Source organism: Podarcis vaucheri (genome assembly GCF_965113315.1).
Source record: "Podarcis vaucheri genome assembly, chromosome: 2".
NCBI classification, from domain to species: Eukaryota; Metazoa; Chordata; class Lepidosauria; order Squamata; family Lacertidae; genus Podarcis; species Podarcis vaucheri.
The window spans coordinates 132509364-132531925 of record NC_138760.1 but is presented as its reverse complement, the minus strand read 5'-3'; the positions used below and the strand labels follow the sequence as shown (position 1 = coordinate 132531925).

At 53.2% G+C, this 22562-nt stretch overlaps 1 protein-coding gene across 2 annotated transcripts; it reads left to right on the top strand.

Annotated features, from left to right (window-relative positions):
* Nucleotides 1–595: 595 nt before the first annotated feature.
* On the top strand, nucleotides 596–21931 carry RGL2 (ral guanine nucleotide dissociation stimulator like 2). 2 transcript variants are annotated; one of them, XM_082211276.1, is made up of 18 exons: nucleotides 596–819; nucleotides 1466–1618; nucleotides 2890–2988; nucleotides 3383–3618; nucleotides 3898–3957; nucleotides 6338–6623; nucleotides 7653–7868; nucleotides 9062–9165; nucleotides 10052–10136; nucleotides 12416–12493; nucleotides 12600–12674; nucleotides 13620–13652; nucleotides 13766–13887; nucleotides 15239–15334; nucleotides 15719–15848; nucleotides 16498–16743; nucleotides 18589–18703; nucleotides 19604–21931. In XM_082211276.1, exons 2-18 carry the CDS (start codon nucleotides 1499–1501, stop codon nucleotides 19801–19803), a joined length of 2301 nt encoding a protein of 766 aa, XP_082067402.1. In that variant the 5' UTR covers nucleotides 596–819; nucleotides 1466–1498; the 3' UTR covers nucleotides 19804–21931. The 2 variants fall into 2 exon arrangements, with proteins under 2 accessions (XP_082067402.1, XP_082067403.1); XM_082211277.1 differs by lacking the exons at nucleotides 596–819; nucleotides 1466–1618 and adding an exon at nucleotides 2291–2660.
* The last annotated feature ends 631 nt before the right edge of the window (nucleotides 21932–22562 follow it).

The following is a 22562-nucleotide window of genomic DNA, read 5'->3' as shown; positions in this document are numbered from 1 at the left end:
AGCCAGTACAGCGCCCGCCACAGTGAGGAGTGTTCGGGCGCACAATGCGCCTCCTCCCCTCGCTAGTATCTGCCCCGGAGCCGCAGCAAAGATGTAAAAGAGCCACATGCGGCTCCGGAGCCGCGGGTTGCAGACCCCTGGTCCACACCATTTTGTGGAGTCACACACACAGGCGGCAGTCTCAGCTGTTCCAGCAATTTGCACACCTCCCCAGCTTCCCTGCACGAGCCGGTTCCACGTTTTCCACCCGCCCTCTCCTGTCAAGTCAGAGGACCAATCCCTCTCTCAATACTGGGGCTCCACACTCAGAATCCAGTTCTGCGTTTGGCATAACTCACGCCAGCCCAATCCTCCTTGTGCTCCACCCCAGGCTTTCACTGAAGCTGGCCTCGTTTGCATCGACTTCCCCTCTGGGCTCTGCGCCTGCCACCCTCAGTCCGTGAAGGTCGGTTCCAGGTTTTCCTTCTGCTTCCTGACTCCGATTCCAGATCTCCCTTAGCCATTCCTGGGCAAACTCCAGTTCCGTGGTTTGGGGCTGCTCAGGGCTTCCTCTACTCGGCCTCTCCCGCTCCTTTCCCGAGGCGGAATCCAGTCCCGGGCTTTCCCCAGCCTCCTGGCTCCGCTCCCAGGGAGTCCGGCTCCGGTTTCCCCTTCCTTCACTTTGTCCCTGGCTCCGCTCCCAGCTCGCTCCGCTTCCGGACTTTCCATCCTGCCCCCTCCCTTGGCCGGCGCCTGGGAAAGCAACGGGGCACTCGGACTCCTGGGTCCCTGCCCCGCAGTCCAGCGGCACCCCATGGGGTCCTGCCCTCCAGCACCCAGGTGAGACCCGGCAGGGAGAGGGCTGGCCCCCAGGGGAGGGGGGGGCGAGGCATCATCAGCAGGAGCTGGAGTGGAGTTGGAGGGCGGGGACCCCAGGGGTCATCCATTCCAACCCCCGTGCAAGTGAACGGAGGGAAGGAGGCAAGAGTTTCTTGCAAGCGGTTGAGGGGCTGAGTTTTGGGGTGGGATTCTTGCCTGTGGGACCCTCGTCGCAAGCGCCCTTAAGAGGAGGCGGGTTTGCAGTTAGGCTTTGGGGTGAAAACGGGCAATAGGGTGGGAGACACCCCCCAAAAAAAAACACCTTGGGGGAAAACACCCCCTCCCCTGCTTCTCTCTCCCCCCAGCTATAGGGTGGGAGACCCCCCAAAAAAACACCTTGGGGAAAAACACCCCCTCCCCTGCTTCTCTCCCCCCCAGCTATAGGGTGGGAGACCCCCCAAAAAAACACCTTGGGGAAAAACACCCCCTCCCCTGCTTCTCTCCCCCCCCAGCTATAGGGTGGGAGACCCCCCAAAAAAACACCTTGGGGGAAAACACCCCCTCCCCTGCTTCTCTCTCCCCCCAGCTATAGGGTGGGAGACCCCCCAAAAAAACACCTTGGGGGAAAACACCCCCTCCCCTGCTTCTCTCTCTCTCCCCCCCCCAGCTGCCCTCGGGCGTGAGGGTTTAGGGGGTCCGGATGTTCCCCCGCTCTCTTCGCCACCTGCTGGACGGGGGAGGCGACGCCGGTGTGACCCTCAGCGCTTTCCGGAGCAGGACCCCCGAGTCGGAGTGCGGAGGACCCCCAACTCCGGAGCAGGTCAGTAGCAGCAGGGAGGTGTTTGTTGGGGTGGGGTGGGGGACGCACGCAGGAGTTACTCTCTGCCGGTATGCTTGGCAGGTGCTGGGTTCAAGAGTTCCCTCGCCCGTGCCCACGAGCCATAGAAGGGACCCCCGGGGTCATCCAGCTCAGCCCTAGCCCTCTGCTTAAAAACCTCTGGCCAATCCCAGCATTGCCCAGGGTCATCTAGTCCAACCCCCGCCGGCTGCTTCCAGAGGTGACCCCCCTTTGCAGACAGGAGTTCCGCCCGCCCGCCCGCCTCATTGTGTGGGGCTGGTCCGCTTGGGGGTCGTGATCGCGCTGCCCCCCCCTCCGCCGGCTTGCACTGCAGGGTTGGCGCAGTGCATCTGTTTGCATTGCCGGTGTGCAGGCTGGGACAGGTGCATGTGTGTGTGTGTGTGTGTGTGTTTGCGTGTCTGCCTGCTGCTCTCTGTTGACCCACCGTGTGGCTCCGTTGCCCAGGTGACAAAGCTCTGGAGCTGAGCACCTTTGATCCGGTGTTGTGGGCACGCCTTCCCAGCTGGCAGCTGCACCTGTTGGACTCCGGCCTGCCTGCCTGCTGCCTAGCTGTGCAGGTGTATGGCGGGGCTTCCAGGCAAAGGCCCTGTTGTTGTTGTTGTTGGGGGGGTTGGCTGAGAGAGAGAAGTGGAATCTGGTTCGGCCTGTTTTTGGGGAAGTCCTCTGCAGGGCGGGGAAGGGGCCGGGCCCAATCCTGCCAAGCGGAAGGAGAGGAACCGACACCGAAAGGGAGGCAGGAGAGAAACACACACGAGGCCTGGGTGGGGGGCCGGGAGTTCAGCCTGGGACCCCCCATCCCAACCCTCTTTCTGCCCATCTTCTGCAGCAAAGAGGACACCCCCCCACTTTCTCCAGCTGGGGGCAGGAGGGGTGCAAAGGGGGTGTGTGATCTGCCACCCCCATGAAGGTCTTCCTCCGCCTGGGGGGCTGCCTGGAGCCGGGAGGGGGCTCCGCAGAGGGGGGGATCCTCACCCGCACCCGTTGGTACTGCCTGCCTGTGAAGGTAAGGCTCGGAGGGTTTTATGGGGGGGGGGTCAGAAGCCAAGGTGGTGCCGTGGTTTGAGGACTTGGGTTCAAATCCTGGCAGGCTGCCTTCTCCCAGCCTGGGACGGAAATGCCGCAGACCCACAAATAAATAGACATAAATGAAGGAGCACTCTGGTGGCAACTTGGGGGGTGGGCAGGAATTGCACACGGGCTAAAATGTCTCTTTTTTTCTCCCCCCACCGCAGCCCCCAGTGACCTTGTGGGAGGAGAAGGAGGAAGGCGCCATCTACACCGTCAGCTCTCGGCTGCCGGGGGGCGCCAACAAAGCCAGCCTGTTCTCTGGGGTAAGTCGTGCCCCATGCCTGGGGGTGTATATTGCCAAAGGAAGAGAAGCGATGTTAAAAGGCCTATCGCTCACATTGCTGCCTTTCCGTGGCATTTGGCGAAACGTCACCTGTTGAATTTCTGCCTGCCGTGCAACAGTTAGAGGCCCTGGGGGTGCGTAAGCCAAGCAAGGGAATGACCTGCCACAGGCCAGATTAGGAGGAGGAGGAGGAGGCTACCTCTGTTTACATGAAATTGAAAAATTGGTTGGGACCCCCCAGAGGTCATCCAGCTCAACCCGCCGGCTGTTCAGGGAACCGCTTCTAAGAAATCCACAACTTGCAGCTCACAAACCGAGCCTCCTTCCTTGTCACTGGAGCCCACCCCTTTCTATTTCTGCCCCCCCCCCCGCAGGGCGAGGAGCCGCCAAGCGCCTCGGGTCCCCCGGGGGCTGCTGATGCCTTGGCGCTGGGGGTGTCGGAGTCCCCGGCCGGCCGCTCTCGGGTGCTGAAGGCTGGATCGCTGCCCCGCCTGGCCAGGCACCTTCTGGAAGCCCCTTCGCTCGGAGACACCTGCTACGTGCCAGCCTTCCTGGCCACCTACCGGACGTTCGCCACCACCGGCCTGGTCCTGGGGTTCCTGCTCGAGAGGTTTGCAATGGAGGGGAGATGGTCTGGGGGGCGGGGGAACGTTGGCAGTGCTGTTTGTTTGGTCCGCAGGCGGAAACCCACCAGGTGCAGCTTGTGCAGCATCGTTAACATTGCTGAGTTTTCGTGGTAAGGACAGAACATCACCGGTTGGGTTTCTGCCTGCTGGGCAGCCGCCTGAGGCTGTGGAGAGGTGGCGGGTTGCTGGCCGGGCGAGAGAGTAGAAGGATTACTTAATTTATTGAGTCCCTTGGTTTTTCTCTCTCACACCCCCCCCGGCAGGCTGCAGGCGGTTGTGGGTTCGAGTTCAGACGCTACCCCGGAAACAGCAGACCTTCAGCGGTGAGTGGGTGCCTTCTTCCTTTTCCCTGCTCCCCTGAGCACTTAATAACAGCCCCCTCCCCAAAAGAAATATCCCCCTCCGCAGCCCAAATCCCATCTTCCGAGCTAATTCCTAAGCTGCTTCTGGACTCTCTCCGCTCTCTACCAGAAGGATGGCTGCCTGTGTTCGTGTTATGATTATGAACTGGGTACGGTCATTGAATCGTAGCACTGGAAGGCACCCTGGCGGTCATCTAGCCCAACCCCTTGCCGTGCGGGAACCTCAGAGGTCCCTGAACTCGGCACATGCTCAGAGGCACAGTGGTCGTCGCAAGCCTTTGGGTTCCGGGTTTGAGCTCCGTCTCCAGCCTTGCTTCTGGATGGCCTTACATTAGTGCAGTCCCATACGTAGAAACAGAGAAGGGTAGAGTTGGAAGGGGTCCCCCTGTGGTCATCTGGTCCAGCCCCCGCCAGGCAGGGATCTCAGCGAAAGCATCTAGGGCAGGTGGTCCTGCAACCTCCCGAAGTGGCTCTCGCATGTCTACTCAGGAGTAAATCCCGCTTGTTTACGCCTTGGTGAAAATATTTGTACCGCTTTGTATCATACAAAAAGGATAATCCAAGCCGTTTATAGCAATAAAACCATAAAACCTTCTTCGCACAAGACCATGTTAAAAAGTTGCCTTGTTATCTTGTTGTAAACCTCTTTTTTTTTTTTAATGATAGGTTGGTGTATATGCATATTTTTAATAAATAAATGAAAAACCATCCATCAGTTCACCACTGATGAAGGATTTACATCTATTCCATTATTAGGATTAGGATTTATATATCGTCCATCAAAAGCTTTCAGGGCAATTCACTAGATAAAAATGCAAGATTAAAACACAAATAAGTAGTTTAAGCAAAAAAAAAAAAAGCCAAACGGACACAAAAATAGCCAGTCATTCCCCCCCTCTCCTCCCGGCTTGCAGAATATAGATATTTTCTGCTGGCCTGGGAGACTGTCCTCCTGGGCTGTCCCCTTTCGGAGACAGGACATTAGGTCAGGAGAGGGTCAAGCAGGGCTGCTCCTTTGAGCCTTCAGTGGGAAGCGGGTGCGGGAGACGACACCCTCCCTGAAACGCCCTCCGGAGAGACGAGGCGCTTGCCGGCTGCGTCTGGTCTTGCCGTGGGCTCCCGGGAGGGATTGGCGGTGAGCCACGTGGACTGGGGTGGGGGCCGGGGGCGAGGCCAGGGCACGTGGGCTTGGCTCCCTCGCACGAGTGAGTCACCAGAGACTCCCTGATCTGGGAGGGTAGGGTGTCTCTGAGACGGGTTCAGGACAGGGCAGCTGGAAAGGTCATAGAGCCATAGAGTGGGAGAGTTTGGAGGGACACCAGAGGGATCCAGGCAAATAATAATAATAGTAATTATTATTATTATTATTTATACCCTGCACATATGGCTGGGTTTCCCCAGCCACTCTGGGCGGCTTTCAAAAGAGCATTAAAAACAGAATAAAACGTCAAAACTTCCCTGAACAAGGCTGCCTTCAGATGTCTTCTGAAAGTCAGGTAGTTGTTTATTTCCTTGGGAGGGCGTTCCACAGGGCGGGTGCCACCACCGAGAAGGCCCTCTGCCTGGTTCCCTGCAACCTCACTTCTTGCAGGGAGAGAACCGCCAGAAGGCCCTCGGGAGATGGACCCAGGTGTCCGGGGTGGAGATGCTCCTTCAGGTTTACTGGGCCGTTTAGGGCTCTAAAGGTCAGCACCAACACTTTGAATTGTGCTCGGAAACGTCCTGGGAGCCAATGTAGGTCTTTCAAGACCGGTGTTATATGGTCTCGGCAGCCGCTCCCAGTCACCAGTCTGGCTGCCGCATTCTGGATTAATTTCAGTTTCCTAGTCACCTTCAAAGGTAGCCCCACGTAGAGCGCATTGCAGTAGTCCAAGCGGGAGATAACCAGAGCATGCACCACTCTGGCCAGACAGTCTGCGGGCAGGGAGGGTCTCATCCTGCGTACCAGATGGAGCTGGGAGACAGCTGCCCTGGATACAGAATTGACCTGTGCCTCTCTGCAATGTCGTCAAATGCAATTCAGGAATCTTTCCCCCATGGTGGGAACTCACGACTCTGGGAGCTACGGACTGAGTCATCCATTTGGGGCTTTTTCATTCGGAGGGAAGGCGAAGAGGCCGATACAACTGGAGGAAAACGGGGTTGGACTAGATGACCAGTAGGACCCTTCCAACGATTCTATGACTTTATGCTGGAAACCACAGAAAGGGAGAGAGGGCTCTTGGGGGTTCGAATCCCACTTCCCATAATGGGCCTCTCTGACTGGCTGTTGTGCTGGGATGGGGGGGGGGCTTCCTGGGATCCCAGCAGTCACAGACTCCCCCCTTTCCCCTCCCCCCAGGGCCCTGGGGTCTCTGCTGTCTTCCTGGCTGGACGGGTACCCGGAGGACTTTGTGGGGCTGGACGCTGGCCTGAAGGAGCAGCTGGGAGCCTGGCTGCGCTGGGCGCTGGGTAGCGGATCGGACCCCGAGAAGACCCTCCTGGCAGCCAGCCAAGAGGGAGCCCCCAAGGGCCAGGAGGACCCCCGGGAGGACGAGGGCATCATGGACGAAGGGCCCCCAGACCCCCACTACATCCTGGGGCTCCAGGCGGAAGACGTGGCCGCTCATCTCACCGCGCAGGATGCTGTGAGTGTGACGGGGGTGGGGCAGGGGAGAGGGCCTGGGGGGATCCTGCAGGGGGTCTGGATGAGCTCCACAACCCTCCTTCTGCCTCTGTCACAGCCCACCCTCCACCTCTTCGGGCATGAGGACTGGAGATTTAGGAGGTTTTGCTTTCCGTCAATGAAAGCTGTTCTTGTTTGTCAGTGAGAAAGAGGAGGACTGGTCTGGAAAGATATTGAATTATTGGGGTAATTAAAAAGTTAAATAAACCTTGTGGAGGGAGGAGTGTTAAGGTATATAGTAGTGTACATATGGTTGATTTGAATATCTTATTATTGAATACAGTGGTACTCCGGGTTACATACGCTTCCGGTTACATACACTTCAGGTTACAGCCTCCGCTAACCCAGAAATAGTACCTTGGGTTAAGAACTTTGCTTCAGGATGAGAACAGAAATCGTGCTCCGGTGGTGCGGCAGCAGCAGGAGGCCCCATTAGCTGAAGTGGTGCTTCAGGTTAAGAACAGTTTAAGGTTAAGAACGGACCTCCGGAACGAATTAAGTACTTAACCCGAGGTACCACTGTATTATTGAATATGTTGAGAAGATATTGAATTATTTGGGTAGGTTTGAACCATTTGGGGCAATTAAAATGTTAAAAGTTAAATAAACCTTGTGGATGGAGGAGTGTTAAGGTATTTAGAAGTGCACATATGGTTGATTTGAATATGTTATCATTGAATATTATTGAAAACGTATATTATTGAATATTGTATACCCAATGTATCAGCTGCCTGGGGGTTTTCACTGTTTGTGTTTGGGTGGTTGGTAAAAATAATAATAATAATAATAATAATAATAATAATAATAATAATAATAATAATAAAAGAACAGAAACTGTTCTTCCTGGTCAGAGAATCCCTTGCCATTCGTGAGCCTGCGTTTGAGGGGCACAGATTTCGGGTTCCTTTTAAGCCAGCCTGCCAGGGACTGGGGGCTTTTGGGGGGGTTCTCCTCTCTTCCTCCCCCCCTTCAGTTTCTTCTCTCCCAGCAGGAGCTCTTCCTGCGCCTGGTGCCCCACGAGTGCCAGGGCCAGCTGTGGTCGCAGCGGGACAAGAGGGGCCACGAGGGAGCCTGCCCCTCCGTCCGCGCCACCGTGGCCCAGTTCAACCGCGTGGCCAACGCTGTCGTCTCCTCCTGCCTGGGCGACACGGAGCTGCGGGCGGCACAGAGGGCGCGGCTGCTGGAGAAGTGGATCCGCGTGGCAGAGGTGAGTCCTCCTCACAAGGAGGGCGTCGCGGTTCCTTCTGCCCCTTTCCGGCCTTGTGCTGGATTAAGTGTTGTGCGCCATAAGCCGCTTTGGGTAGGCTGAAATCATAACAGAATGATGGAATTCATAGAATTCATAGAACCATTGAATGGTTAGGGTTGGAAGGGGCCACCCGAAGGTCATCCAGCCCAGCCCTCTGCTGTAGTGTTCCCAAAGCAAGGAAGGATTGGAGACTGATTAATAAAATACACACGAGGCTTGACCAGCAAGACTCTGGGAGGAGGTGCCAATAATAATAATTCTCCTCTGTCCACCCCTTGGCCCAGGTCGTTTTATTCACAAAAGAACTTTTTACACAGTGTTCATAAGAACCAATCAGATTTCCTCTGAGTATTTCAAAAAACCCCACGTGGGACAGATCAGAAGAAATTCTTTTAACTACAAAGACTACTTTGAGCATGCATACATATCTGAGAGTAAATAAAACAGGACTAGAGGAATACAAAACCCTGGAGGTCATAAACAGGAGTAAACAGGAGTTAGGATGGCAGTATTTGCCATCTCCTTGTGAACTCTCTTCCTGGCCCTTAAGATCTATCTAAAGATTAAACTACATCAACGTAACCTACTAACTTTATGTACTGAGGATTCCTGATGAAGCAACTGACCTGTGGTTCAGAATGTTTATACGTGCCTGTCAGGTGTAGAGAAAGCAAATGGCCGAGGTGGAGAGGCCTGTAGGATTTGATCAGAAACTGTTGTCAATGAATCAAACCCAGTCAACGCATTGCTGACACAATGGCTTGCTTCATTTTTCATAATTCCTCATAGCAATCCCACCTGACCCCCCCCACTCCCCTACACTCTGCAATGCAGGAATCTTTTGCCCAACGCGGCACTCGAACCCATGACCCTCAGATTGAGAGTCTTGTGCTCTACCGACTGAGCAATCCAGAATGCAATCGTGGAGTTGGAATGGGAAGGCAGGAATAATAATAACAATAAACAAGCAACAGCAACGTTTCTGGGTCCATGGAGCAGTGTTTGCCAACTGCTGCTTTATCTATTTATTTGGAATGTTTATAAGCTGCATTTGTCGTTGTTGTTTAGATTTAACCACGTGGCCTTTGCATAAAAACCTCCCAGGAAGGCGGTTGACAGACCCTTTTCTTCTTTTCTCTTTCCCATCCCAGGAGTGTTTTCTCCTCCGCAATTTCTCCTCTCTCTATGCCGTCGTCTCTGCCCTGAAGTCCACCCCTTTGCATCGCCTCAAGAGGACCTGGGAGGAGACATCCAGGTGGGCCCCGATCCTCTGCTTCAGAGCTCCTTCCCCTCGCAGAAAAACACCCCCACCCACCCACCCACCCGTCTCTGAGACCCTGAGCTTCTTCCTGGCCGCAACAAAAACCAGGCAGCCACCTGCCCTGGCCATTCCCCTCTTCTTGCCCAGATCCTTAGGCCCTCCTCCCAAAGCGCTTCTCTTCCCTGCCAGGCACCCTCTGGAATTGTAGGGTTGGTTGAGACACCTCTGGGTCATCTAGTCCAACCCCAGAATCACAGCTAACCAATGCAGCAGAGGTGTCTAGGGAGCTCCCTACAAAGACACAAGCCGGATCCCTCTTAGGCGGGGTGCAGCCCATTAAACTTCTTTTTATATATTTTTTTATTAATTTCCAGCATATTTAAACACATTTTGACATCTTATACAATTTTTTAAAACATAAACATATTTTGACATCTAATACAATTTTTCATCAATCTCCTCTGAAAATCTTCCAATCTAATCTCTAAATCCACATTTCCCACTTCTTCCATTACTTTTAATTCATAACGAATATCACTGTTCTTTCTCTAATTTGCAACGCTTCACAGATTTCTCCTTACACAGCTTCTTGTAGTCCTACTAGCGTAATTTGTTGGTAATGCGGTTGCTCTTCAAATAATTCGTATATTTCTTCCAATCTTCTGTAAATCTCTGGTCCCGCAGGTTTTGAATCCTTTCTGTTGTTTTGTTTGCCATTCTTTTTCCGTCGGAATCTCCTCTTGTTTCCATTTCTGGGCGCAGCCCATTAAAGGTGGCCTGGCTGACCTGTTGTCCCTGTTGTATTTTAGTGCTGGGGTGGGTTGAGGGAGGGGGTTCCCTTTTGAGACTGCCCTACTCTTCTTCTCTCCCCCCCCCCCAGGGACTCCCTCCGCTGCTATGAGGAGCTGAGCGCCGTCTGCTCGGAGGAGGACAACTATAGCCAGAGCCGGAGGCTCCTCTTCCAGGTGTTTATTCCACGTTCTCCGCAGAATCGGGATCCAAAATGACCGTAACAGATTGGAGAATTGGGCCCAGGCTAACAGAATGCATTTCAACAGGGACAAATGTCAGATCCTGCACTTAGGAAGGGAGAAGCAGATGCACAAATAGAGGATGGGAAACACCTGGCTGACTAGCAGTGCATGTGGGAAGGATCCAGGGCAGCAAAGCTTTTCAGCAGGGGGCCGGTCCACTGTCCCTCAGACCTTGCGGGGGGGCCGGCCTATATTTTGAAGGGGGGGGGGAGAGAATGAAATCCTATGCCCTACAAATAACCCAGAAATGCATTTTAAATAAAAGGACACATTCTACTCATGTAAAAACACACTGATTCCTGGACCATCCACGGGCCGGATTGAGAAGACGATTGGGCCAGATCCGGCCCCCGGGCCTTAGTTTGCCTATGCATGGTTTAGGGGTCTTAGTGGATCACAAACTTAACAGTGTGGTGGCATCAGCAAAAAAAGCTAATGCACTTCTAGGCTGCATCAAGTCTAGTGTCCAGATCAAGGGAAGTGAGAGTCCCGCTCTATCCTGCCTTACTCAGACCACACTAGGAACCCTGCGTCCAATTCTGGGCACCACAATTCAAGAAGGACGTTGACAAGCTGGAAGGTGTGCAGAGGAGGGGGACCAAGATGGTCAAGGGTCTGGAAACTAAGCCTCATGAGGAATGGTTGAAGGAGCTGGGGTATGTTTAGCCTGGAAAAGAGGAGACTTGAGGGGAAACCTCAAATATCTTAAGGGCTGTCCCACGGAGGAGGGAGCAGGCTTGTTTTCTCCTGCTCCAGAGGGGAGGACTCGAACCCGTGGCTTCAGGTTACAAGAAGGGAGATTCCAGTATACGACAGTAAGAGCTGATTGACAGTGGAACAGGCTGCCACGAGAGGTGGTGGACTCTCCTTCCTTGGAGATTTTAAAGCAGAGGTTGGGTAGCCATCTGTCATGGATGCTTTAGCTGAGATTCCCGCATTGCAGGGGGTTGGACTAGATGACCCTAGGTCCCTTCCAGCTCCAAGATTCTATGATTCTCTCCCAGGTCGCATTCTGCCACTCTAACCACTGCACTACCCTGGCTCTCGATGTCTAGTGGACTTTTAAACGCACACACACTGGCTTTCCCCGGCATAAAAATGTTCAGGGCTTTGACTTTTTGCGAATTGCAGTTCCTAATCTATTGCATATCCTATCCTGAGGCAATCCCTTGCATCTCTGAGCCAACCTTCTCACTCGGCTTGTTTGTTTTTGCACCATCGGTGCTTACAGTCCTCACTTTCCGGGCAACAAACTCTTCCGAGGCGGCTCCTCACGAGCGGAAAGGGAACACAGGAAAGAAAACAGCCCGTGAAAACAAACATTGAAGTTCAGGTGCCGAAATAAAACCAGATGGGGTGTGTCAAGTGTTCCTCTGCTTGTCTCCGAAATCCGGGACATGGCCTGAGACTCAGGGCTTTGTAGGAATTGCAGCGAAAGAGTCCCTGGCAGACGGCCATCCAGCCTCTATAATAATAATAATCATTTTTATTTATACCCCTCCCTCTGCAGCAAAGACTGGGCTCAGGGCGGCTAACACCAGGTATAAAAACAATTGATTAAAATACAACTTAAAAACAAGATTAAAATGCAGCCTCATTTCAGTGGAAACTCAAATCAAAAACTTTTTGGGGGATAAAAACGTCAAGTCTTCACCAAGGCCAACTATCCGGACTGGTCCTATGTGGGCCAGAAAAAAGCCAGGGAAGTCCCCAAATAGGAGTTCCAATACAGAAGGAGAAATGAAAAAGGAAAAAGGGGAAGGGGATCAAGTTGATTCCAAGCCAAAGGCCAGGCGGAACAGCTCTGTCTTACAGGCCCTGCGGAAAGAAATCAGATCCCACAGGGCCCTGGTCTCATGAGGCAGAGCGTTCCACCAGGTCGGAGCCAGCACTGAAAAGGCCCTGGCTCTGCTTGAGGCTAATCTAACTTCCTTAGGGCCTGGGACCACTAGGGTGTTGTTATTTATGGACCTTGAGGCTCTCCGTGGGGCAGACTGGGAGAGGCGGTCCCGTAGGTACGAGGGTCCTAGGCCTCTGCTTGAAAACCTCCAATGGGGGAGAGTCGTTCGCCTCTCGAGGGATTCTCCTGCTACCCTACTCCTGAACAGGTTTTTGAATGCAATTTGGACCGATTTGCACATTTCGCCATGCAATTTATCCTAAAATAATGCAGTTCTGAATTCTCTTCTCTTCTCTTCTGCTCCCCACAGGATGGCTACCCTCGAGGGGCTGGGGCGGACCCGATCCAGCGCAGGCAGCAGCGGAGATCTTTGGAGCATCGCCCCGTGGTACCCAGACTTCAAGAGGAGGGGAGGCGGGCTAGGGCCGAGGGGCCAGGAATGCAGGGGTCTCCCCGTCTCTGACCTCCTTCCTCTCTCGATCTCTTCCCCGCAGGGCGTGGTCCCCTACCTGGGCACCTTCCTCAAGGACTTGGTGATGCTGGACGCAGCGACACGGAACAGGCTGCAGGTGAGGACAGGTGGCAGGCGGGGAGACGCCAACCCCGGGCCGGCCATTCGACAGGGGAGCAGACTCGTAGAACTACAGAATTTTGGGTTTTGAAGAGACCCCCGAGGGTCATCCAGTCCAACCCCCCGCAATGCAGGAATCTCAACTCTCTCGAAAGGCGGAGGGCTCTCCCTTCCTTGGAGGTTTCTCAGCAGACGTTGGATGTCCAGTTGTCAGGGAGGCTTTGGGGGAGATTGCTGCCTTGTAGGGTGTGCTGGATGACCTTGGAAGGTCCCTTCTGTGATTCTACGGTGAAGCGACCCAGCTGCCTCCAAATGCAGAGGTGGGTTGGCAGGAGGATGACGGAACGGCAACTCGCACAGAGAGACAACCAGGGAGTCCCTTCCCTGGGAGAAGAAGAAGAAGAAGAAGAAGAAGTGTTTGGATTTGATATCCCGCCTTTCACTCCCCTTCAGGAGTCTCAAAGCGGCTAACAATCTCCTTTCCCTTCCTCCCCCACAACAAACACTCTGTGAGGTGAGTGGGGCTGAGAGACTTCAAAGAAGTGTGACTGGCCCAAGGTCACCCAGCAGCTGCATGTGGAGGAGCGGAGACGCGAACCCGGTTACCCAGATTACGTGACTACCGCTCTTAACCAATAGACCACACTGGCTCTTTCCCACTTTGAGGTGGGAATCCCAGCAGTCATGAATGAATGAATGAATGAGCGAGCCAATTTCATTGGGGCAAATCAGGAGGTCTTAGGCTGCACTCCAAAAACAAGTGCAATTTGGGAATTACTTCTGTGAAAAGCAGGAGGCAAGCCACTTTCGCTGGCCCTGGTGGGGCTGGAGCTGTCTCGTGGGATGCATTTGCGCTCATTTCTGGAATAATTGCGTCTCTCTTCCCCCCGAGTTGCTCGGCGTTCGACTAAATCTATAATTCTGTGACTCTTTCTCTTTCCAGAACGGGTACATCAACTTTGAGAAGCACCGCAAGGTACATGCCGCATTGGAAGAGGGGAGGAGCATGCAGTGGGCACCCCCTTAAAAATGGGGGGCACCTTCTATTATTAATGCCCATTTTTCTTTGTGTCTCCCCCCCAAAAATAGGAATTTGAGATCCTCACCCAGCTGCGACTCCTGCAAGCCAACTGCCGCAACTACGCCCTGAGCCCTGACCGGCACCTCCAGCGATGGCTGCAGCGCTTGCCCCGACTCAGCGAGGGCCAGAGGTGGGTCTCAGGGTCCCACCCGAAACCCAGTCCGCTCTTTGGCCCTAGAATCCTAAATCGGTCGGAAGGGTGTTCCCGGAGGTCACGCGGCCCACCCCCAACATGCCCTGAGCCCCTCCGTTTCTGCAAATGTTTAGCTGGAATTTGTGGAGGGGACGCCCCAGATATCATGCAGACTGACCCCTCAAAAGCCCATGACCATATATCAGCAGCATCAAAGTTTGTATACTGCTCTTTATCTGTAAACCTCAGAGCGGTTCACATTGTGGAATAAATAATAATAATAATAATAATAATAATAATAATAATAATAATAATAATAATAGCAGCTAGCAGACTGGCAGGTTTTTTATTATTATTATTAATAATAATAATTATAATAATTTATTTATACCCTGGCCATCTGGCTGGGTTTCCCCAGCCACTCTGGGCGGCTTCCAACAAAGTATTAAAATACAGTGGTCTGTTAAACATTAAAAGCTTCTCTAAACAAGGCTGCCTTCAGATGTCTTCTAAAAGTCTGGTGGTTGTTCTTCTCTTTGACATCTGGTGGGAGGGCGTTCCACAGGGCAGGCGCCACCACCGAGAAGGCCCTCTGCCTGGTTCCCTGTAACTTGGCTTCTCTCAGGGAGGGAACCGCCAGAAGGCCTTCGGTGCTGGACCCCGGTGTCCGGGCAGAACGATGGGGGTGGAGAGGCTCCTTCAGATCTACTGGGCCAGGTTTAGGGCTTGAAAGGTCGGCACCAACACTTTGAATTGTGCTTGGAAATGTACTGGGAGCCAATTTAGGTCTTTCAAAACTGGTGTTATGTGGTCTCGGTGGCTGCACCCAGTCCCCAGTCTAGCTGCCACATTCTGGATTAGTTGCAGTTTCCGGGTCACCTTCAGTAGTCCAGATGAGAGATAACTGCAGGCAGTGGAGCGGTCTCCCCCGACAGGCGGTGAGCTCTCCTTCCTTCCCTCTGTCATGGAGGCTAGAGCCAAGATTCCTGCAAGGCAGGGGTTGGACTAGATGACCCCTGGGTCCCTTCCGACTCAGAAGATTCTATGATTTTATGACCACCCAGCCCTTCAATGCAGGAAACTCGGCTATAGAATCCTTGACAGACAGCTTGTCAGAAACCTCCAAGGAAGGTTTTCCCGCCCCCCCCTTCCCAGTCTGGTCTGGAGTTTTGGGGGTGCCCCTGGAACAGATTTAGGGGGTTTATGGGGGGCAGGGGGCATCCTGTCCTGTAGTTTTTGCTGCAACAGACTGAAACACAGCTGCTGTTTTCTCTTCTGGGAATTTATTATTATTATTTTAAAAAGTAAAATATTTAAAGCAGACATTCTCCCTCTTTCTCTCTGCCAGCTACCAGCTGTCCTGCACAATCGAGCCGCCTGCGGAAGCAGCAGCGACCCCTGGCCGCCCCGTGAAGCCCACAGTGGTGATCACCCACTGCGCAGAGTGAGAGGCAGGAAGGGCCCAGGAGAGATGGGAGGGACCCCCGAGGGACATCTAGCCCAACCCCTTGCCAGAAAAGAATCCATGACAGCTGGCCACCTGTCCAGCCCCACCTCTTCTCTCCCCCCGCCCTCTCATTCCGAAGCTTTCTTTTCAAATAATAGAATTGCGGAGCTGGAAGGGGGACCCCTGAGGGACATCTAGCCCAACCCACTGCAATGCGGGAATCTCAGCTCACCCAACCTCTGCTCCCATGAAGGAGAGTCCAAATCGCAGGTGTCCAGCTGGAATCTTAATACCCTAGCGCGGTAGAGCTGGGTCTCACCTGCTGAAACGTCTTCTCCTGGTCCTTTCCCAACCACCAGACGTTTCTCCTTTCTCCTCCAGCCTGGCCACTTCGATTGGGATGAGCACCCTTGTCTCCTGGGACAAGCCCAGCTCCCCGCAAGCCCCGCCAGACCTCCTGCTGCCTCCACCTGCTTCCCCCACCCCCCAGGGGCAACCGCACCAGACCCAGGTGAGTTGGGGCGCCAGGACGGTGTCCTTTCCCAGCTGCGATTTGTGAGCTCTGCGGGAATTTTCACTTTGTAAGCAGAACGAGGTTCCTGCTTAGTATCGGTTTTAAAGGAAAGGGCTGGTGTTTTGCTGCTTTTACGGTGATTTTCTGTACCTTTAATCTCTCATCTGGTTTCTATCTTAGGGCTGCCATACCTCCAGGGTTTCCCAGACACTTCCGGGGTTTGGGCCTGGAAAATGGCGTCCGGGGGTGGGGGGATTTTCCTGAAGCCAGCAAAATGTCGAGGGAAACCCGGCAAAAGGGGTGAAAACGGCGATAAAATCTGCAGAAGAAAGCTCCAGAAAATCAGCAGCTCTGTCTGGATTTTCACGTCTGGAAATGTGGCAACCCTAATGTATCTTATCTACCTACCTATCTGCGTTTAATTGCTTTTTCCCAATTGTCTTTCCTATGACGCTTTTATCTGTTTCCATTTTATTTGTAAGCCACCTTCAAAAGTACCTGGGTTTGGAATGAGGCCACCTTACCCTCCCAGCAGCTGCCTGTTGGTGCTTTTATGTTGCTTTTTTCATGCTTTTAACTGCCCTGGGATCTGTGGAAATTTAACAAACAAATCCTCGCTAACCCTTGCCTCCCGCTGCCTCCCCAGCGTATGAAGTGGCCGTCCGTCTCCTCACTGGACACGGCCCCGGAGAACTCCTCTCCTTCCTCCCCGGAAGGCTTGGCCCCACCCCCTGCCGTGGGGGGCACCTTCGTCCGGGGCCACCGGCGCTCGGCATCCTGTGGGTCAGCCTACCCCACGGCCCCCGCCCCGGACAGTGGACTCCCCTCCGACTGTCGCATCATCCGCGTCAGCATGGCTCTGCACAACGGCACCCTCTACAAAAGCATCTTGGTGAGCGAAGGGGGCAGGACCCCTGGGGAAGAGAGGGCCTGGCCAGGGAGGGGGGCGCAGGAACAGCTGTTAGCTGTCCCCCGTGCGCGGCAGGAGGTTGCTCTAGACCAGGCACCCCCAAACTCGGCCCTCCAGATGTTTCGGGACTACAGTGGAATAAATGTTGTTATTACGGTCACAGATCAGTTCCGGCTTGCTTACGATAGCAGGAAAATCGTAAAACACAACAGGGATACATTGAATTGCAATTGGGTACAACAGAGACAGTTCAGATACAGTGGTACCTCTGGTTAAGAACTTAATTTGTTCCAGAGGTCTGTTCTTAACCTGAAACTGTCTTAACCGGAGGTACCACTTATCTAATGGGGCCTCCTGCTGCAGCTGCGCCGCTGGAGCACGATTCCTGTTATCATCCTGAAGCAAAGTTCTTAACTCGAGGTACTATTTCTGGGTTAATGGAGTCTGTAACCTGAAGCGTATGTAACCTGAAGCGTATGTAACCTGAGGTACCACTGTATAGCGGCAGTGTGTGTGTGTGTATAATCTTGATCACTAAAATATAACCTAAAATTATCATTTAAAACCTCAATCATTTTGGCAGTACAGCTTGTTTCCTAAGTTTTATGGCAGTCGCATTGACATTGACATTCGGACCCATTTGGAGATTTTTGTATAACAGGAGTGATAAATACTGAGGGACTACAGTTCCCATCATCCCTGACCACTGGCCATGTTAGCTAGGGATGATGGGAGTTGTAGTCCCAAAACGTCTGGAGGGCCGAGTTTGGGGGTGCCTGGCCTAGACGGCCCTAGGGCAGCCTTTCTCCACCTGTGGGTGCCCAGATGTTGTTGAACTACAACTCCCATCACTCCTAGCTAGCAAGGACAGGGATGATGGGATGACGCGGGACCAGGTTATCTGTGTCGTGGTCTGACCCCACATGCAGCCACTCAGCTGCTTAGACTGCAAGGGCTGGGCTGGATGACCCTCAGGGGTCCCTTCCCACTAACTCAATATGATTCTGTGACTGGCTGAACTGGCCCATTCTCAGGGGCTATGTAATGCCCGTTCTGCATCTGTAATAAAATGGATTTTCCGGCATGGCAGCTCCTGACTGTGGAACTCCCTGCTGAGTGACACCAAGCAGATACCATAGAATCAGAAGGGACCCCAAAAATCATCTAGTCCAGCCCCCTGCAATGCAAGAATCTCAGCTCAAGTGCCCCCGACAGATGGGCACCCAGCCTTTGCTGTGATCTTAACAGCGCCTCCTAAAACGCTTTTTATTTTGGACAGACCTACCCAGATAACGTAGAACGTTGGCGTGTTTTAATCTGTTTGCCGCAAAGGTTTTTGTTTCATTTTTAAGGTTTTACATAGTTATTTACACACCGTTTCTGCCAATAGTTTCATTGTTTTTCAAAATAAAGAAATTCCTTCCAGTAGCACCTTAAAGACCAACTAAGTTAGTTCTTGGTATGAGCTTTCGTGTGCATGTATCTGAAGAAGTGTGCATGCACACGAAAGCTCATACCAAGAACTAACTTAGTTGGTCTTTAAGGTGCTACTGGAAGGAATTTCTTTATTTTGACTATGGCAGACCAACACGGCTACCTATCTGTAATTGTTTTTCAAAACGGCTTTGAGGCTTGTTTGTTTCATTACAATCCAGAGGCCTGTAAATTTTATGAAATAAACTCACAATCGGCCCTGGTCCAAAAAATCCTGAGAGGCACCCAGTTGGCAAAGGCTGAAACTCCTCTTTCTTCTCTCTCTCTCTCTCTCTCTCTCTCTCTCTCTCTCTCTCTCTCTCTCCCTGTGCTATTGCTGCCTGCCCTCTGCAGGTCACCAGCCAAGACAAGGCGCCGGTTGTGATCGCGAAGGCGCTGGAGAAGCACAACCAGGATCGGGTCCTGGCCCCCAACTATGAACTGGTGCAGCTCCTGCCGGAAGGCCGAGGTGAGGCCCGTCTCTGTGCTTTATAGTGGGGAGGGGGGAATCTGAGGGGATGTGAATCCTGCATTGCAAAGGGGGTTGGGCTAGATGAGCTCTGGGGGGTCCCTTCCAACTCTACAATTCTGTTGCAAGCATTTTTGCCACTGGTTTTAACTGCTGCCCGCGGGATTTTGCAGTGCGTCAAATGGCTTTTAGGGTACAATTAGCTTTCCGGTGCTTCCCTGGCAGCTTATACAGTGGTACCTCGGGTTAAGGATTTAATTCGTTCTGGAGGTCCGTCCTTAACCTGAAAGTGTTCTTAACCTGAAGCACCACTTTAGCTAATGGGGCCTCCTGCTGCTGCCACGCTATTTCTGTTCTCATCCTGAAGCAAAGTTCTTAACCCGGTACTATTTCTGGGTTAGTGGAGTCTGTAACCTGAAGCGTCTGTAATCTGAAGCGTCTGTAACCCGTGGTACCACTGTAAATGTTTCCTTAAAAAATATTTTTCCAACACAGCAGCACAGAGGACGATGTCTTTTAAACATTTCCCCTGCTTCAAGGCTGCCCAATGGACTTCAAAGTCTTTATTATCCTCCCTTTGTTTGTCAGCAGATTCTAATCGAACAGTCTTCTGCTGTTGACAAAGTGGCAAAAATCTTGCGGCTTTGTATTTGGGTTTTTAAGAAAACGACAGCTCGGGTTCTGCAAAGCTGCAGAGCAACAGAGATCTGGGAAAGCAATGCTAATAGAGGAGGGTTTTTTTTTTTTTAAGATTGGAGATGAGCTGCGCCCCCAGGAGTCCCTGGTTCTGGCTTTGGGCGCGCCATTCCTTTTCCACAAGGGAACTCCAAAAATGAGCAGTTCCTCTCATTCTTCCACCTTGACCCCTCCTCTCCCTCTCTCTTCCTACCGCCCCTGCAGAGCTGGCCTTCCCCACCACGGCGAACGTCTTCTACGCGATGAGCAGTACCTGCCTGGACTTCATGCTGCGACCCAAGCGCCCGCGGGAGAAGCCGCCCCCTCCGACGCCCCCGCCCAAGCCGCCCAAGGGGGTGGAGATCAGCGCCACCTTCCCGAAGATCAAGGCCACCGGGCGGAAGATAGCAAGGGCCCTCTTTTGAGCTGGGCGGCAGGAGGACAGAGCGGTGCCTCGGTTTCCACTCGCTCGGGGCTGGCGGCCCACGCTGCCCTTGAGACTGGGGACAGCGTAGGGTTGCAACGCGGTGTCAGAAGTGGCAAAATGTTGGCAGAGCTGCTTTGGCAGGCCTGGCTGGAGGAGAACCCTGGTTTTCTAGAGTCTTTGAGGAACTCGATGTCCTTAACTCCTTGGACCCAAGGAAAGGGAAACCAGAGGGCAGGACCCGATCCGACGGATGCAAACGACGGGAAAGGAGATTCCGGCTAAACGTTAGGAAGAACTTCCCGCTTGATGGTGGAACCAAAGGTGGCAGAGTCTCCTCCATTTTTTAAGCGCCACCTGGGATCCTTTAGCTATGATTCCGCCATCTCAGGGGGGCTGGACTAGATGATTTTTGCGGTCCCCTCCTGATCCTCCGTTTCTGAGTCCGTTGTCCGATTTCCAGTGTCAGCACCTTTCCTTTCTTTCATCATGCCGTTCACAGCTCCATCAGGTAGAGCATGGGGCCAATAAGGTTTGCAGTCCCACCTTGGACCGCTGGGGTTGGACTGGATGATCCTCAGGGGCCTTCCAACTCTGCGATTCTAGTGAAATCCCTCCCCTCTAGCTCAGGGGGGAAGGCTGCGCTGTCGAAGACACGGATGTTGTGTCGCGCTTGGAAGAGTTTCCATCTGCGTTGTGCGCTTCCTGTTGCCGTCGCCACCGGCTTCCTGTTTCTTTGCCGTGGGCGCCTTCTCCTCTCACTCTGGGCTCCTCCCCCCCACCCTCCCACTTGCCCCAAGTGCCTTAGCTGTCAATGGGAGGGTTGCCAAGTAGCCCTGAGGCACTTCGCTTCCTGCTGCGGGGAGGGAGGGCTTGGCGGATTGCCCCGTTAACGGCTCCCTCTTTTTGGACCGGTGGGAATGTGGAGCAATTCTGTGCCTGTCGGAGGCTGTTTCTCGCAGATCCCAGATGCAAACTGCCCCCTCTGCTAAGCTCCGCTGCCCCATATCTCAGGGAGGGTGTGTGTGACTCTGAGATGCACTTGGCACTGCGCCGAGTGCAAATTAACACTAATTTTTTTTTTTAAAAAGACAGTGCTATGTTGTGAGGCTGTGGGGAAGGGTTCGGCCTGACCCAGGGCAAAATCTGTCCTTCCTATAGCGAGGGGGAAACGTCACTGTGAATCCTGATGCTGGTGGGAAGATGTTGACTTTTCGCGGCCGTTTTACACGGACAGCCACTTTGCAAATTCCGCCCCAGCCACCCTCAGGTTGGGATCTCCTCCAGGGGTTTTGCACTGAATTTCCCATCAGCCCCAACCAATGGCTTCAAGTTACAAGAAAGGAGGTTCCACGTAAACGTCTTTCTGAACCGCCTTCTCCTTCCTTGGAGGTTTCTAAGCTGAGGTTGGGTGGCCGTCTGTCGTGGGGTTAGGCTAGATGGCCCTTGGGGTCCCTTCCAACACTTGAATTCTATGATTCATTGGAGGTTGGGCGGGCTTCTGTCAGGTATCATTGAGCTCTGGTTCCTGAATTGCAGGGGGTTGGACTAGATGACCCTGGGTGTCCCCTCCCAATGTCACAGCTCTGAGACTCCAGGACTTTTGGACTACAGTTCCCACCAGCACCCAATGGGGAGTTGTAGTTTTAAACCCCCGAGGCGATCTCAGGATGAGGAAGGTTGGGGGTTTCCCCACTTTTTCCTCTCCTGCAGGCTGCTACTTCTCACCGCGCAGCTAACATTTTATATACGATCCTAAACAGCTTGCAAATTGGCTCTCGTCTTTCGCGTACTTTTGGAGGCAATTCCTGTCTCTCCACACCAGCATGTCTGAAACTCTGCAGAGTCCCCAATATATTTTTATACTATTTAAGTTTCAGCCCAAGAAACGCCTTCTTCACGGGAGCCTTTTAACACCTTCCTTAACGTTCTGTGGACTGAGCAGCACCGGTTGGGCTGCCGCCTGCCCCTTGCCGCCGCCCACGGGCAACAAGCACTTTCTACCTGCTGCCTATAACTTTTTTTTCTCTTCCTCTGGAGGAAAAATGATGTTTTGAATGTTAAAAACATTTGTACTCGGCTGCATCAGGGACACTGAAACTTTCTATAAAATATTATTATAAAAACCAGCTTTGTGGTATGGAAAGCTTTGTGCGTGGGGACCCAGACTGAGATGGGAGTACCTCTGAGGACGTGAAGAGTGCACTAAACAAAATGGCAATATTTGGGCCATCTTCACAAAGTGCTCAGAGGTTCTGTTTACAACCAAGTGTCCTTAGCTGCCTCTTGGCCTTTTGGACGTGTCCCAAGGATTTCCTCTGCCAGCTTCTAGGTGGCTCTCGCCTCTTCTTGCCTACAGCAGCAAAGTTGGAAACATTCCCAGGCACCTGTCCCTGGCGGGGAGGTGAGCCTGACGTAGGGGGCAACACAGGGCTCTCTGCCAGCCCCAGAGAAGCTGGCAGGCAGCTGCAGCCTGGCCCTAGAGACCCGAGGAGGGGCAGGACCTCTCCAAGCCTGGAGATGTGAGATATGATAGCCGTCTTCAGATATCTCGAGGGCTGTCACGTGGAAGAGGGAGAAAGGTTGTTTTCTCCTGCTCTGGAGGGGAGGACTCGAACACAGGGCTTCAGGTTACGATAAAAGAGGATTTCTGACAGGAAGAGTTGTTCCACAGTGGGCTCTCCTTCCTTGGAGGTTTTTAAGCAGAGGTTGGGTGGTCATCCACCAGGAATGCTTTAGCTGAGATTCCTGCCTTAGCAG